At 42.1% G+C, this 17708-nt stretch overlaps 1 protein-coding gene across 1 annotated transcript in view; it reads left to right on the forward strand.

Annotated features, from left to right (window-relative positions):
- The first annotated feature begins 485 nt into the window (after nucleotides 1–485).
- Nucleotides 486–17708, forward strand: part of TMEM131 (transmembrane protein 131) — a 97031-nt gene continuing 79808 nt past the window's right edge. The window contains exon 1 of the mRNA XM_031605254.2: nucleotides 486–678. Coding sequence (XP_031461114.1) covers nucleotides 558–678 — 121 coding nt within the window. The 5' untranslated portion in view covers nucleotides 486–557. The remainder of the gene's footprint in view (nucleotides 679–17708) is intronic.

Raw genomic sequence — 17708 nt, forward strand, 5'->3', positions numbered from 1 at the left:
CGACCCTACTCCCCCCCCCCCCCCCCCCCCCGTGACACCAGCGAGCCCGCAAAGCGCCGCAGGAAACGGCGCGGCCGCAGCCCTCCTGCCGCCATTTTGAGAGCGGGCAGGAAAAACCTCGCTGCGGTCTGCGGGGATACAATGAGAGCAGCCCCCGAGCCTTCAGAGGGAGGGAATGGTGATGAAGAGGCTAAATTACTAACGCTACTAACAGCTAGAGCTTGCACAAAACACAGAATCACAGCAAAAACAACAACAGTAAGGAAAAATAAAAAAATAAAATAAAATCACGCAAGGAAAATAAAAACCAAACGCGGCCCGTAACCCCTCAGCAAAGGAAGAGGCGTGTTGCCCACACTTGAAATGGCGCCGCCCTCCTCCCCACATTGGCCCCGCCCCTCGGGGGGCGGGTGCGCGCATGCGCGTGCCCACGCTGCACTCCTCCTGCCTCCCGCCCCGCCCCACCTCTGTGCGCCCCTCCCATCCCCGAGCTCCTCCGCGCGCGCCCCGCGGCCCGGCCGGAGACGCGGCGGACCCGCACCGGCTGCGGCAGCGCGATGACGGCGCGGCGGGAGGCGGCGGCCGGCTCCCCCTTCCATCGATGCGGCGGCTGGGGGGCAGCCGCGCTGCGCTTCACACTGGCGGTGCTCCTGCACTCGGTCCGGGCCGAGAAGGAAGGTGAGTCCCTCGTTTCCCGTCTTTTCTTCTCATCGCCGCGTCCTCCTCCTCCTCCGGCCGGGCGGTAGCGGCTGTTAGCCGTGGGGCGGTTGAAGGAGCTCCCGGGGCCTCGCGCCGCGCTCCGTGCGCGTGGGGAGGGGGAGAGCCGGGGGGCGTCGGCGTCGCTGACAGCGTCGGGGATGGGGCCGGGGCCGCGCTTTAAAGAGAGAGGGGAGGGGAAAAGAAAAGAGAAGAAAACAACAACAAAAAAAGCGTCGAGCTGGCTGCCCCGCGGCCGGCTTCCAGCGCGGCCCCGGCAAACGGGCGGCCCCCGAACTTCGTGGAAAGTCAAGCGGGGACAGGCGGAGGAACCCCGGGGGTCTCGCCGTCTGGGCGCGGTGTGTCTGCGCCGTGCTGCGGGGAGGGGAAGAGAAGAGCCCCGAGCGGAGCGCCGCGGCGTTGCTGAGGGTGGCTGCTTCCTGCGCTGCCGAGGTGCGGGCTCACGGCGCGCTTTGAAGCGTGGCTGTGCGGCGGGGGAACGCGGGGCGCTGGCGGGTGGGAGGCACGGGGCGGCTTTCCGAGCGCGGTGCTGCACTGCGGGGGGTGTGGGGAGGGTGAGAGGTGACGCGGGGGGACGGAGAGAGAGGAGCGGAGTTGGGATAAAGGAGAGGAAGGACGTAGAGTAGCTCAGCGAGGAGATAGCGAGCGTGTCTCCGGAGCAGAAGTGAGGGAAGAAGCGGGTTGTTACGGTGCGGGTATCGTAATAAAGGTTAATAAGCCTTCTTGTGTAGTACTCGATTTGAGTGATTGCTTGCAGACTTGTTACAAATACGGTGGGGTCAGCATTACGGCGATAATAAAAACAATGAGTTTTGAATCGCAAATGCTCTTATTCGTTTGGCTGTTTTCTGAGAATTCAGGGTGACACTGGAGCACTGGAACAGGCTGCCCAGGGAGGTTGTGGAGTCTCCTTTTCTGGAGATATTCAAGACCCGCCTGGACACCTACTTGTGTGACCTGGTGTAGGGAACCTGCTTTGGCAGGGGGGTTGGACTTAATGATCTCTGGAGGTCCCTTCCAACTATTATGATTCTGTGATTCACCATTTAGAAAGCAATGTGAAGATGGTTCAGCGTTTTTGGAGTGATGGGAACATGTAAGTCTGTCTGTCTGTCTCACGGCACTGGAATCATTCAAATACTTCAGGACTATCTATTTTTAACTCTGACTTTGATTGCATTCCTTCACATGTATGAGTATACGAGATTTGTCAGTGATGCTGTACATTGATGTGATGGGACTGATGCCTTGGAAGTTGTGACAGCTTAGGCTATGGCGTGGCTTTGTTGCTTTGTGGAGGAGCTGTTGCTTTTCCTCTACAGCCTCCCTTGGCATTCCTGGGTAAACAAAGGCAGTGCTAGATTCAGAGTTTGAATGGTTGTGGTTGAAGTCCATTGAGAAAGTGTAAGAGTTTGCACTGATTTCCTTCTATTCATACAACTTATTTTTTAAAATGTATCCATTGGGTGTAGACTCTTTTAGTATTATGCTTAAATTCAATAAATCATGGACTGGTGTTCTGGATTTTTTTTTTTTCCCCAAATAATCTTTCCTTAGAATTCCTTGATGGCCTACATTTGTGGGCCACCGTTGAAAACTTGTCTTGAATGTTTTCTTCAGTGCAATGTGTGTGTGTAACTCCAGGAAGAAGTGGAAAATGAAAATAGTCCAATGGATTTTTAAAGCAAGACTTTTCAGGTAGTGGCTTGTGAGATCCAGTCCCGCTGATCTTAACAAAGTGCCATTCTGCAAAGTGCATTAATTGAGCATGGAAGAGGAAGGACCAGTCTGTACAGTGGTAAGAGCTTGAAAGGAAACGGTAGTTCATGAGAAGGAAAGGGAGAGAAGGGTGTTTCATGCTTTGTTCAGCACCTTTTTTTACTAGATTGTGACAAGTTAAACATAGGAAGACACAGTTTAAAAAAAGAAAAAGGGGGGAAGGGGGGCGGCTGAGGGCTGGTTGAACCTAGCCAAAAACAGGAAGTAAGAAAAAAGGAATATCATTTCAATCCCTCAGATGTGGACATACATGTTTCACTAGAGCTGCAGGAAGGAAGTTGTGGAGAAGAGGTAGAAGTGAGGCTGTGAATTGTTGCTCCTGTCCTATTTCTGCTGTGCTCAGGTGAAGGTGACTGTATAAAGACACTTGGTGCATGCAGTACAAATTCCAGAGAAGATGCTGCAGAAGAATAAGTAATAGGAGCAGGTGCCCAGGTGGATGACAGAAATGAGAGAAGGACAAATCAGAATATCACAAAAGAGAAAAATGAAAATGGAGAACGCTTTTCCTCTTATCTTGCATATCTGTGAGGCAAAGTGTGGGGAAAGATGGAGCCAATGCACAGAAGTGTAATGCTTGTTTCATGTGTCTCAAGTAGGAGCAGCAAGCTGCTCTTCATGGAGTTGTCACAAGTGAGAAGAATCATGATGCTGATGGATCTCAAATTGATGTGACTGCTTCTGGTCCCCAATCTTACTTAAGGAGTTTGTGGAAGATAAACAGCTTTGCCATTAGTATAAGAATGAAAAACAAAACTCAAATCCTTTGTGTATACAGACTGTAAATCAAACTCATGGGGGAGAAAGTGATATTGCTCTACATGCTCTCTGTGCTAGAGAAGTATCGTGTTGAAAGTACATGGGGAAAAACGTGAGAGCAGAGCAAACTGTATGTAGGCTGGCCAGAAAGCTTAAACATCAATTTCAGACTAAACAGTGTTGTGCTGCTTCTTATTTCTTAGTCTAGCTGGGCCTTTAGTGCCTGTATATCACTGAGGAATGAGTAAGACTGAATAGAAAGTTCAAGTTGTTCTGTTTGTTTTTGTCATTTGGGAAATCTGTGAACCCATAGCAAAAGAATGGCAAGAAAAAATTGTGCATTTAGTCTCAAAGTGCCTCTTGCTATTTGGGAGGAGCAAAAATAAAACGTAAGAGTTTCTTTTGCAAGTACATTTTCAGGCTTTTTGTAGAACACTCTTCCTTTTCTAGTATAATTACCACATTCTGTGGTGCCACATGGTTCGAGGACAACTTTCAGTTTTTATTTGAGCGTGCAGTTTTTGTTGTTGTTTTGTTTTAATTGGCAGCGAGGAATGCACAGTATCCTTCTCCAGTTGAAGGAAGCCATAATAATACTGTAAACCCCATGGTCAGGATTATGTTTTGAGGACAAATGCCTTCCATGAGTGTGCTGTTAAACCTGAGGATTCTCTTGTGTTTGTTCCTTTGTTCTTATTTCATTTGTAACTTCCTAAAAAATTACTTGTCTTACACTACAGCAACTTTAAAAAATTGTGCTGCTTTTTATTTGGTCAGCTGGCTGAAGGCCTGCTGACACTATTTGTATAGCTCTTTTATCTACTCACCTGCTTTCAAAATCAATATGGGTAGAGAGCCCAAGTGAATCTGAATGTCTTTGCGAGTCCTGGGAGCTCTCTACAACCTCAAAGGATGTTGTAGAGGTGGAGGTCAGCCTCTTCTCCCAGGTAAATAGTGGTAGACTGAGAGGTAATGGCCTGAAGTTGGGCAAGGGGAGGTTCGGGTTGAATATTAGGAAAAATGTTGTCTCACAAAGAGCAGTGATGCAGTGGCACAGGCTGCCCAGGGAGGTGGTGCAGTCACCGTCCCTGGAGGTGTTCCAGAACCGTGTGGATGTGGCACTGAGGGATGTGGTCAGTAGGCATTGTGGGGGTGGGCTCTGGTTGGACTGGGTGATCTGAGAGGTCTTTTCCAACCCTGATGATTCTATGATTGACATTTTGACTAGATTTAATCTCTAGCTGTAATTTTTAAAATTTATATCTTAGTGTGGAATCTGGGAGAAAATTCAGTTTTAACATTCAAGATTTGGTGGTATAAATGATAAATTTTTATTTTTTTAACCAAACCTTGACTTATTCTCTACTAATGTCCTAGAAACTAAGATAACTACTGAGTGTAAGTGGTGTAATGAAAGATCTGAAGGGAGATCTTAAAACAGTGCACTTGGGTGCTGAGTTTTTTGTACTGGTTTTGTCATTGTCTTATCTCAGACAAGTAGCTTTTTCTTTTGCTAATATCTAAAATGGCAACCCAGGATGCTTCATGTGAGTAAAACTAAGCTAATGCTGGAAGTTGATGTGGGAGAAAGCTTACATGCTTACAGTAAGGTAGCAGACTCTTCCCATTCACTGCTTGTTTCTCATATCCTACTGTCAGAACTAATATAAGCTTACGGCCACCGATGTTAATACTCATGTTTTGACCCTGACACAAATTAAAATGTGATCCAGAAAGAATGACCTCGGTCAAACTGTGAACACTGTAGTAGATGGAGTAGTAGCATGTTAAGCATGAGGAAAGCACAGTGAGGATAAAAATTGACCATACTGTCTCACTGTGTTTTTGAAACTCTAAGTATAGGAGAGTTACTCAGACTTTCTTTGCTTTCTTGAATGATAAATATTAACCACATGCTTGGATTGAAAGATCTTGTTCGTTTGCAGAATCTTTGGACTAAATTAAATATAAGCAAGCATTGTCATTCAATGAACAGGAAGCTGAGACCTCATATTCTCCATGGCTTTGTGTTAGCTTGAAATAATTGTTTTTCTTCCTCTGCATCTCTTTATCCTTTACAGGTGTCTGGTTTTATTGCTTGCATGAAGCAGGCTGAGATGTCCTTGCCTATGGAGATGGTTCAACTCTTGATGGAAATTACTCTTATTTGTATGGTACGCAGCGTGACAAAGCCCCTCCAGACTTTGCAGCAGTCCATAGGCATTGATGAAGAAGTCCATAGGCATTGATTAGCTTAAGGATTTTGTAGTGATTTTTGTGTTTGACTGCCAGCATTGCAATACAAGTTACTTTGAGTCATTTGTAAACACTTCTGCATTCTGAAATTGCATCTGTTTGCAATAAAGCTTGCACATTTTCTGTATATCACTTTATATCAAAACTCAGTCAGTTTAGTTCTGCTTCAAGCTATGTGTACTGCGACTGTGTGTGATCAGAAGTGATCAACTAAGCTTACAAGGGTAAGGAGGGAGGATTTAGGTTGGATGTCAGGGGGAAGTTCTTTACAGAGAGAGTGGTGATGTGCTGGCACAGCTGCCCAGAGAGGTTATGGATGCCCCGTCCCTGGAGGTGTTCAAGGCCAGGTTGGATGGGGCCCTAGGCAGCCTGGTCTAGCATTGAATGTGGAGGTTGGTGGCCCTGCATGTGGCAGGGAGTTGGAGATTCATGAGCCTTGAGGTCCCTTCCAACCTGGGCTGTTCTGTGATTCTGTAACAAATCTTTCAAACTGTACAGTTGGGAAGTCTTCTGGGATTTGCTGGTAAATCACCATTCAGTAAATGGTGGCTGTTGTGGTTCATGCATAACCAGCAGTAAAAGTCCTGTGATTGAAACGCAGCCTAGAACCAGTTTGGTTTGTTCCCGTGTTTGTGAGCTTGGCAAGAATAAAAAGCAATGGAAATGCTTTGTTTCTCCTGCTGGTGACTGCTATCCAGCGTGGTGCCTCTGGCTGCTGCCAGCATGCAGTAGGAGCCTCCCTGCTTGTAGCACAACGTGCAAGAGGGTCTCTCCCCCCCTGCCATTTAGAAGACAGTTTTGGAAGTAAACCTGTACTCTTCATGTTAATAAGTGTGGGTAATTTTCATGGTAATAAGTGTGGGACTGCAATGCCTCGAACAGCCTGTTCTCACTGGGTCTGCTTTGAGTAGGAGGTTGGGCTTGACGGCCTCTGGAGTCACATCCAGCCTGCCTGGGACTGCCACTCCAGGAGGTGAGCACGCTGTGTACTTTTTGCAGAAACAACTGATGCCATTCGTCTATGGTAGTCACTGAATTTGAGCTTAAGCTACAATTATGTTAGAAATAATTAATGAAAATATAGATGTAAAAATACTACCATTTTTCATGACTGATACCAAGATGCAAATTTTCTTTCACTGGGAGTATGTCATTGTTGAAATGGCCCTTATTTTTGTGATCGTTTGGCGTTTGTGATCTAGTACGTTAATTTGGAAACAGGAGCACGGGGCAGCTTAGCTTGCTTTCTCCTTGTGTTTGCTTATCTCATACGGAGGAACAGTCCAGATATGGAGGCAGCAGTTCTTGCTACAAAATTCATGTTTTCCTTTTTGTCAACTTTGTAACTAAACTGGGAGTGCTCCCAGGGAAACCAAAGGGATAGATGAACTGACTTGGATAGCTTGGACTTCAGCATATTAAATGAACTAATTCTGGAGCTGTCCCTCCAGCATTGGATGTCATGGAGAAATCACAAAGAGTTGAAGGATTGCAGTCTAATATTTTCTGAAAATTAATTCTTTTTTTACTGATTTATTTATTTATTTTACATCTGCAAGAGTTTCCTGCTAACTTACACATCTGTCTTCTAGCTAGGATGAGGCTAGGATAGAGGCATTTTTAATATTTCTTTTTGCTTGGGTTGTGTAAAGTAGAGAATTGTCAGAGAGCAACTTGTGTTTTATGGTAAACACTGAACTGGTTTTAAGGATCCCTGAATGAAGTGGGATGTAGAGGAAATGAAACTATGTTACTGTTCCTTCTGCCTAGCTACTGTATGAAGTTACAAATTGAATATATAGATCTATGTTGGACTGTACATATTTGGTGTAATAGAATGTGGATGGGCTTTTAAAAAGCTATTTGAACTCACAAACCAAGCCCCTACCTTCATTTTAATATACTTTCAAGTCATTTAAATCAGGAAGTACAGCTAACAGTGATGCTACACAGAATAAGTCATCTTTTGAGAGAGGGAGGATGGGGGACAAACGTTTAGACTAGATATTAGGAAGAAATTCTTCATGAGGAGAGTAGTGAGGCACTGGAACAGGTTGCCCAAAGAATGTAGATGCCCCATCCTTAGAGGTGTTTAAGACCAGGTTGGATGGGGCCTGGGCAATCTTGTCGACATCAGAAGGCTTGGAATTAGATGTTCATTAAGGTCACTTCCAGCCCAACCCATTCTGTGGTTTTATGATTTAAATAATTTCAAACACTTCTGCTTAAGTTCCTTATGTGCTCACCATTCATCAGCTTTTTGTTTTGCATCCATAGAATGGATCCTTGTTGAGGTGGGTGGCAGTGAAGGAAAAAAAATGGCTGAGAAAAGTTGTCAAAAAGGAAGTGTTTTTTTTTTTTAAAAAAAAGGTATGTTAGCTTTTAGAAGCTGAAGCATTTCTCTACAGGCATGCTTTGTTGGAAACATCTCAAGATAGTTTCTTTCTCAGAATGAAATTGGATCGATTCAGCATAGTCTGATATGAATGGCTTATATAATTTCTTTATTTTTTTGCAATAGATAAGCTGTGGACTGAAAATTCTGGCTCAGACTAAAGATAATAGAAGATACTGAATGATATTTGGATAAAATAAAGAAATTGGTTGTCTTCTGTGACAGCTGCTTCCTATAGGGGAATTTTGGGTCCCTCCATTTGAGATGTTGGTGTGGTATGTTTAGTGAATTCAAAAGCTGGTTGTCCAAACCTTGTAAGTATATATGAAATCCTCCTGCAATAAAGAAAGAATTAATGAATCAGTGGTTTGCACCGCAATAGTTTTCAAATAACTACAGATGAAATCTGTAGATGTTGGTTTAAAAAAAAAAAAAGCATCTAAGCGACTTGATAACTGCATGGTGTTTGGTTTAGGCAGTGGTTTATACTCTGCCTTGGAAGATGGTTGCAAGGAGTTCCAGGGGATCTGTCTTGCTTAATATCTTTGTCATTTGATCTGGAGGTGGAAGTGTACTGAATCTGGGGAGCAGTCAGTCTGCTTAAGGGCAGGGCTGCATTTCAGAGGGAACTAAACAGGATGGGGAAATGAGCTGAACGGGACCGTCATGAAATTCATCAAGGACAAATGGAAAGTCCTTCGTCTGGGACAGAATAACCATGTGCAGAGGGTACAAGCTGGAAGCGCTAAACATGAATCAGCAGTGTACTCTGGCAACATGCAGGAATGTAATCACGAGATGGAACGAGATGGTGATTATTCCCATTTACTCAGCATTTAGTAGACCACACCTAAAACATTGCATCAAGTTTTGCTGCCCTCTGGAAGGCTGAGAAAATGATGCATGAACTGCACGGGACCTGAAGCTCCATGGGATAATAAGTCTTCAGGGGGACCAGGGGGCAGCCTGATGATATCTAAGCAGAAAAATACCAAGAAAATGGAACCAGACTCTTGAGATGCGTGACAGGAAGAGATAGTGGTTGTAAATTGAAATAGGGTAAGTTTGTTTTGCACTGGAATATGCTGGTGTGTAATGACCGAAGTAAGAAAGGTACTCAGACTCTGTAAAGTACAATTGAAAAAATGCTATTTATTAGAAGTAACATTATAAAGATAGAATAGTGTAGATAATCTCACACTGCTTCAGATTCTGGGAACCCTGAGTTAATGCAGCATCGAACAGACTTTCAGTTCACATGGGACTTACTGTGCAGGTCCAATCCATAGAAAGGGTTATTCCATTTGAGCTATTATAGGATTTCCTTTCAAGAAGGCAACTCTATTCATAATTCCTACTGCAACTCCATTCATAATTTCTACTGTCAAACAAAGGATGCTTACGTGAGGACCTGTTGTTACAGTCTAGATAAAGGCAAGGACCACACATAATTTCCTGAACCAAGTGTGAACTGCTGCAGGTTCCTGTTACACTAAGCTGGCTGAAGTTGTCCCGCAGCCAGGCGTATGTGCAGCACAGGCTTTTACCTCCTCAGGTTATCTCTAATGTGAATTGTTGACTCCTCAGTGTGTGATGATCAAGACCGCTATGATGTTCTGGCTTGGCCTAAGGAGAATGTATTTCATTGTTTATTCTTACAGTGAAACAGACTTCCCTACAGAGGCTGGGGAATCTCTGACCTTGGAGGTTTTGAAGACCAAGCTAAACAAAAGCCTAAGCAATGTGGTCCAAATTCAGTATTTGCTGTTCTTTCAACTGGAGATTAACTTAGATGCTATCTTAAGGTCCACTCCAGCCTCATATGTCTCTGGATTTTCCTCATAACTTTAAAAAGTTGGTTGGAAGTCATGCATGCAATCATGCAATATCCTGAGTTGGAAGGGGCCCACAAGAATTATTGAGTCTGGCTCCTGATTCCACACAGTACCACTCAAAATCCAAACCGTATGTCTGAGTGTGTTGTCCAAATGCACCCTGAACTTGAGGCCGTGCCCACTGCACTTTGGTGCAGCCCCTTTCCCTAACCCCCAGCCGCCTCCCTCCCCTCACAGCTCCATGCCATTCTCTTGGGCCCTGTCACCAGTGTGGTAACTTTGTCACAATTGATAGGAATGTCTGTAAGACAACAGAAATCAGGGTTCTGGTAAAATCATGCTATAGCAGTAGTAATTTGTATATGATTTAGGTAGAAATGGAGCTGTAATTAGATCCAGAATGCTTCCCATGTCCTCTATCAATGAAATAATTTGATCAAGATTTAAAAAAAAAAAAGACCTTTTTGCCATTACTTGTTCTAGCATTTGTTCATAATATAGGTTTTATTTGTTCCCCAGTTTTCTTTCTTATATCACATCATTAATGTGAAGGGCCCTATAGCCTTTAAGTTTCCCATCCTTGCCAGCTGCTCCTAATATGACAGTAAATTGGATTGTGGTTGACATGTTAATATACAAGATGTGTTAAGTAATTCTTAACAAATGTTGTTGTAATTAATGTTGAGCTTATGTATCTGAGGAAATATTGAGAAGCCTGAATATTGGATGTTACAGGTCTGGCAGTTCCATTCTTGCAGGAGGGGATGTGAAGTAACGGTTCCTTACTGGAATCCTATTTCCTTCTCACGTGTTTGCGTTGGCATTCTGGATTGGTGTGTAATCTCAGATACAGAGGCAGACTACAGGTAGCAGAAATTACCATGACCAGTGACACCTTTGCCCCCAGCTATCTGTATGCTTAATTCTGTGAGAGGTGGGAGAAAGTACTCAGACTCTTGATCCTAAATGTAAGTTTGGAGGGAAGGTGTGCATGTGGAACTTCTGTGTTATGGCATAGCTGCTCTCATGTTATCATACAGTAATAAGGAGGAACCTGGAAAGAGGTAGTGGCCTCAGGTTGCACAGTTTAGATATTAGGAAAAAATTCTTTGAAGGAGCGATGAGGCCGTGGCACAAACTGCCCAGGAAGGTGGTGCAGTCACTGTCCTTTGAGGTGTTTAGGGTGGCACTGAGGGACACGATGGGAATGGGTTGATGGTTGGACTCAATCTTAGAAGTCTTTTCCAGCCTTAGAGATTCTATGATTCTATACAGCTTGTCAGTTGCCTTTTAGATAGCTTAACCTGGTCATGACCTGCCCAGGTAGCTTTGGTGAGATGTTATCTTCAGAATTAATGAAATGATGAATAAATTGCTTGGTTTGGGTGATAACTGCACATCTAGTGCAGAAAGAGAGGTCATTTTTATTGACAGAGATGGGATCTTCAGAGGTGAAGTTACGCTACTCTGTGGTACTACTGAATATCATTGCCTGATGGAGAAAAGCCTGAAACAAAATTCCATTTTATCAAGGAAAATTTGATCAGAGTTCTGGTACTTGATGAGTCCCATGAGTCCTTCCTTTGATTAAACTGAATTTCCCTAGAGAAAGAGACATGAGAATAGGGTACTAAAAAATGAAATACATTTAGCATGATTTATTTATTTAGCATGATACAAAGCATGACTTCAGTTATACTTTTAAAGTACCTACATCAGGGGAAAGATTCCATTACTGAAGGATCATTAATCTAGCATATTTAGCTTGAGATTAGGTGCTAGAGACATCAAAGTAGAAAAAAAGAGAGATTTTTAAGTGAAGATAACTAACTGTTATCTTAGTTAAGGGGCACTCTAGTGATGTGGGGAATTCTGTGGTATTTGCCATCTTTGAAGTAGCATTAGATGTCTCTTCAGAATACATCATGTAACTAAGCCTAGGGCTTTGCAATTGTTGGCTGCAGTCGTGATCTGTGTTACATGGGGTGTCAGCCGAGATCATCATAGCAGTTTCTGAAAGATTTTGTACAGAAGAGATTGATTATTTTCTCCTGAGGGTAACTGCTTCCCATGTTTTTCTCATTAAGAGTTCGGGATTTATTTTTTTCCCTGAGACTGGAGTTTTATTTCGCTTCATGCTTCTTGTCTGTGTTTTATCTTCTCACAGAACTTGTTGCAGCTGTCCTTCTCCACCCAGTTTTTTTTTTTTTTCTGGCTTTATCAGACACTGCAGCCAGCTTTCCCCTGGGTCTGTGTTCCCACGTTGCAAGTCAACAAAATGCTTTGCTACACAATCAATAGGTACTGTCAGTGCTACCTCATTAGCACTACAGGTCTAACGTTAAGGCTTTTGCTACCTTTTCTTGAACTTTGATTGTTGTCTTTATAGGCTTTGCACAGTGGCTGATTAAGCTTTATCTTGCTGCTCTTTTCCTTGTCCTTCAGGCTTAATAGCTGCTTCCAGTGGACACTTGAGTAACAGTTGCCCCATGAGCACAAATAGGATGGAGATACTGCGCTCTTCCCTCACAGGGATTTTTCCCTCCAGTTGTAGTTTACTCTTAAAGAAGTTGAAAGTCTTACTGAGCGAAGAGTAGCTTAATAATTTCCAAGTTCTGTAGCTGTTCGATGAATGTATGCAGTTCCACCCTGATAAGTGATTAGGTGGGAAAAAGAGGGAGGGTGAGAAGAGGAGAGCAGAGCTGTGTCACTCAGTAGGCCGCTGTTCCTGTGCAGTGCTATTGCTTGAGGTTAATAGTACAGAGCAAAGCTGTAGCTTTTAGCTGGTTGTATTCTCATCTCCAGCCAACATTCAGAAATTGGTGTCTGCATGCTGTCTGTATTATTATTTTTTTAAACTATGAAAATCTCATCTTCCTGTTCTACAGAGTAAAGAAGAAATCTTGTCCACTGTGCAGGTTTATTAAGGTCGTTAATCAACCTGGATGCATCTCCTATGCAGGTCTTTGCACTATGTTGACACAATCCATTTTTGAGTTTCATAGGTCTGTTCAACAGTGGCTCATTTCATAGAAGTGGATGTTTAGAAAGATGATGGAACAGGCAAACAGTTATTATCAGTTAATATTAACCGATTACTATTAGATGTTCTTACATGCTCAAAGGATTAGAATTCCAGTAGCTCCAAATTCTCTTTGCATGCATCACTTTGCAGCACAATATGAGTAGTGAAATTAATTGCTACAGTTAGAATTTGCCTAAAATTTGAGAACTAAAGTTAGATCTTAAGTTAGATAATATAATAAAAAATTAAGGACAGCTTGCCACTTTCCTCATTTTTCACTGCAGGGCAGATTATCTTGTTTTTGAGGCTAGTTACAATTAATGGTGTCTGTGCAAGTTTGTTTGCAATAAGTCTGTAGAAGTATGATCTAATTTAGGGTGTTGAAATTATAAAACATTAAAAATCGCCATCATTAGAATAAAAAGCCATAATCAATTTGTGTGGCCCACAGCCAGAAAAAAAAAAAGTTATTTTCAGATGCTGGGTTTCTACTTATCTTCCTTTCCTCCTTTTTTATTTACTTTTTTTAAAGCATGGGAGAAGTTTCCATGAGTGTCAGAAGTATTGTTCTCTTTAGGTTAAAAATAATGTAAACTAAAGTGTTTTTGTTTTTTTTCCAGATGAGGGAGTAACTTCTCTTTATTCTGTGTGTTCTCAAACATCTATGAGATCTTGATTGGAAAAAAAGCAGAGTGGGACATTATTTTTTTCAAGCAGCATTTTGGAGCCAGTAGTTAAGTATTTTGGGGGTTAAAATAAAATAAAAAATTACTCAAATGTTTAAAAGTAAAGCACCAACTTGAAGCAAATGTTTTTAATAGGCATTTTAAAGCATCCTTTGTAACGTTTGGGTTTTATTGTATTTCTTGTGATTATCTGAAATTGACTGCTGTGGTCAATGGAGAGAATAACCTTTTAAAAACTTTTTACAGAAAAGTCAGGTTAAAATAAATAAATGCTATAGCTGAATTGGATAAAGGGGGAGTTCTGTAAGGTGGAATTATGGGCTGAGTATAGAATAAGCATCTGAGGTAGGTACATGAGTACCCCATGGTTCATAGAATCATAGACTATCCTGTATTGGAAAGGACCCACAAGGATCAAGTCTGTGTCCTGGCTCCACGGAGGACCACCCCAAATTCAAACCCTGGGTCTGAATGTCCCATATTTCTTTCAAATGAATAAAAGCAGCCTGGTATGTACAGTATATGGCCTTCAGTTAGCTTTTTTTTTTTCCCCCTAGATTTGATTCTATAGTTTTCTTGTAAGGATTTATCTATTAGACAACACCTCTACTCAGTGCAAGTTCCCACTTTCTTTTTAGAAGAAACCTTTGAAGGTTGCATCATCTCTAAAAAGTGAAACAAATGTGGCAGTCAAATGTGTGAACTGTGTTCAGGAGGGATGACCACTTTCTTCCTTTCCCAAACTAAGCTGTAGCTTCATTGTCTGTGATGTGCATTAGAGTTAGTTACACAGTTACAACCATGTTGTCACTTTCTGATTTGTGGCTGATATTTAAAACTGGATTGACAACCAAGTTACTAAAAGCATGCATCTGTCTTAACTAAAGGGGAAAGAGATAAGTGGATGAATGTAATGTGATAGCTATCTTTCCTAGGAAGGAGCTTTGCTGTATAAAGAAAACCAGTCTGCAGCTTATCCTGTGTCTAACGTCAGAAAAGAGACACAAACAAATTAGCAGAAGATTACACCCAGCTAAGTCTGTATGTATAGATTCAAATTTGAGCTGTTGTGTACAGTAAAATTCAAATTATTTGCCTCTCACCCCTGCAGAATAGTCACACATTGGGATACTGCAGTTAAAGTGATCTGCTGGTTCTGTTTATTTTGTTTTAACTTGGGCATAGACTTGTGCCTAATATTGGAGTATGTGTTGTCTAAAGCTGTAGAAATTAATGTTTATAATCAGTACCGAATAGTGCTCTTAATGAATATTGGTTCTTTGTTTTATTTATTTAGCTTAATGTGTTGCTTATGGTTTCATATGATGAACTGGAGTGCATTATCTAGAAATGTTTTTGATTTCAGCTAACGTGTCAACAGTAAATAAAAATTCAGCAAGCTGCCTTTTTTAAGGGAATGGTAATTAAAGTTGTTAATGAAGAATGAACGTATTGCTATGTAAAAGGAGTTCAAAGTGATTCCAACACCCATGATCCTGTGATTCCTGTGATGTTCTTTACTACTTTGTATATATTCACTGTCTTGGCTTTGATGGCTCTTCCTCGGGTCTGTTGGAAAAATTATCCTTTTCTCTTCCTTGTGGACAACTAGAAAAGAAACAAAGGAACTGGCTCCAGAACTGCAAGAGGATTTAGCTGGAAAGGAAGTGTGCTGACTGGCAGTTCTGTGTCTGAGCTGCTTGCCTGACTGGTGTTCACTGGCTCACGAGAGAATTATCCCTCGCTTTTCCAGAGAACCTGCTAGGATGTGGGCAGAAGTTCAGGCTGGTTTGTACTGACTTTTCCATCTGGGAGTGCTGGCTTTTTTTTAACCAGTTTTTATTTTTTTGAATTCTGAACTGAGGTGTGTTTCCTAAGGCTCACCAAGCTTTTATAATCGTGTTGCCAATAAAAAAGAATGCTGTTTGGTTTTATCGTGTACTTTTCCTTTCATAATAGTGTTTTGTCATCGTATACCCGGACTTCATATGCTGCTCGGTTTTCCATTGCTTGGGACAATTGAAATGGTGTGATTGTGCATTAGCAGTTAATTCATAGTCAGAGCTTTGAAACCGACTTGTCCAGTTCTAGTTGTGCTGTTTAACTGGTAGTAGTACAAATGCTGTAATTACAGTTACGTAGACAGGAGTTCATGACACTTAGCACACTGTAATTATTGGCTCATGTGGTTATAGTTCATTTGAAATGAGCTTAGTCATTGAGACAAAGGGCTAAAATTGGACTTTTGAAAACAAGACAAAATTCTAGTGTAAGTTAAGAGAGATTTATATAATCTCATCCTACTGCAAGGAGTTTGGACAGTATTTTCAGAACTGGGGGAAAATTCAAAGAGTAGATGATACCAGGTTCTGTAAATACAGTTTTTTAAAAGGTCAGAAAATGGGCTAAGACAAGAATTAAGTCTCCATGCCAGAATATAGGAATTCCTTCCTATTGGAACAAAGTCATTGTCAGTGTCCAAATGAAAGGAAAAGATTTTCAAGGCCACCTTAAAAAATCAGATCTCAGTCAGAAGCTGGCCTCATAACCTCTGAACCATGGAGAATGTTTTTTATCGTTACGCACGGAGAGTCTTGGCATATTCAGCGGTCTCGCATTACATGCAAATTTATTCCCTTGCATGTAGTTCAGGCCTGTCTAAAGATTGATGGTGACTACCGTGATTTCGGTACGATGTTCCATATTACTTTGGAGGAGTGTGGGATTTAAAGTTTCTTTTGTTACTTGATGCTTTGTAGGCTTGTGCTTTTCTTACTTAAAGCTGAAATACGAAATGCACAAACCTGGAACAATTAAAATACAAGTGTCTTTGAGGAAAACGTGTCTGCTAGCTACTTGTATATTAACTTGTGAGAAGATGGCATCTAAGCTTTGAAGAACTTTAATTTGCCATCTGTTTTGGCTTAGGTGATGTTTCCTATTCTCTTACTCCAGGTATTTGTGTAGCTTCAAAAGCTGTTAATTGTTGAAAAGAGAGCAAAATGTGGAAATCTACTGGTAATAACATCTGCATTGCACGTGCTTTTATTGTTAAAGAAAGCTGTGGTTTGGAGTGGGGGGAGGGTTACAGCTATGGTGATGAATTTTGTTCTGTTTTTTTTTTTAAAAAAAAATGTACAGAGTTATGGAAGACTTAAAAATGCCCTGCATTTAAAGGTGGTACAGTGAAAGCAGAAAATAAAATCCAGTATTTTTAGCATTTGCTGTTGCTTATATCACTTCTGCCAGTACTGACATACTGTTAGAAAAGAAGAAAACAGAATATGCAGACCGGAATCTGAACAAATTTAACCCTGCAATCATGTAATGTCCTAGCAGTGAGAGTGACTGATACTGCAGGGAATTTGCATGAATCTGGCTTCTTGGGGGTGCTTGAAAGGATAAAGGCTGTCTGTTGGGAAACATCTGCATCCAACTAGAAGAAAATACATTGGGAAGGAAAAGAGGAGACGATGATTCTTCTGGCTTTGAATCTGGCCATGGATTTGAATCTTCATCCTTTTCCTCTGTGGACCCTAAACATGTTAGTAACACTTAAGGTTTGACTAATAACTATTATAAGCAGGCTTCAGGGCTTCAGTTGCCTGTAGGCTCAGGAAGAAATAATTTTCCTGATGCGTAATTTGGCTTCTTGGCTGCTGATCTGTGCAGTGGTCGATCATGCTGGGACAGCTGAAATGCTTCCTACCCCAAATGTTATGTTGTGCCAATGTCAGAGCAGCTGCCAGGCAAGTGGCAGGAGTGAGTGAAGTGGCACAGCCAGCAGTTCTTTGTCTGCTGCGGATTATCATTCCAGAGTATGGAAGTACACTTGCTGATGTGTTAGAGACTGGCTACAGTATTAGGTTGATTATGGAGTGTAATGGTATCAGTGCAGGCTTTGAGGAAGGAGTTGTTCCAGAAGAAATTGTCAGGGACTTTGCAGAAGTGGTCATCTTCCTCCATAGCATGGGGGGAATGGTTCACCAAGTAAAGCATGCCCAAGTGATCTCACACTTAATTGCTTGCAGAGTCTTTTGGCATTGGTAATAACCTCCATTGGTGACATACATGACTTGTATAGAAGGACAGAGAAGACTATTTTTGGACTTACACTGCAGAAGCTTGTGAACTTGCTTAGCTTAGGTACTGCAAGTGCAAATAGTGAGCAACTGCTTCTAATTCTGGAATGGGTGAATACTGAGAAGGAAGCAGCGCCTGCATTTCACTTTGAAGGAGCCTTTGTCCTCTCTCTG

The sequence above is a fragment of the Phasianus colchicus genome, chromosome 1 (assembly GCF_987193195.1).
Source record: "Phasianus colchicus chromosome 1, bPhaCol1.hap1.1, whole genome shotgun sequence".
Classification (NCBI taxonomy): Eukaryota; Metazoa; Chordata; class Aves; order Galliformes; family Phasianidae; genus Phasianus; species Phasianus colchicus.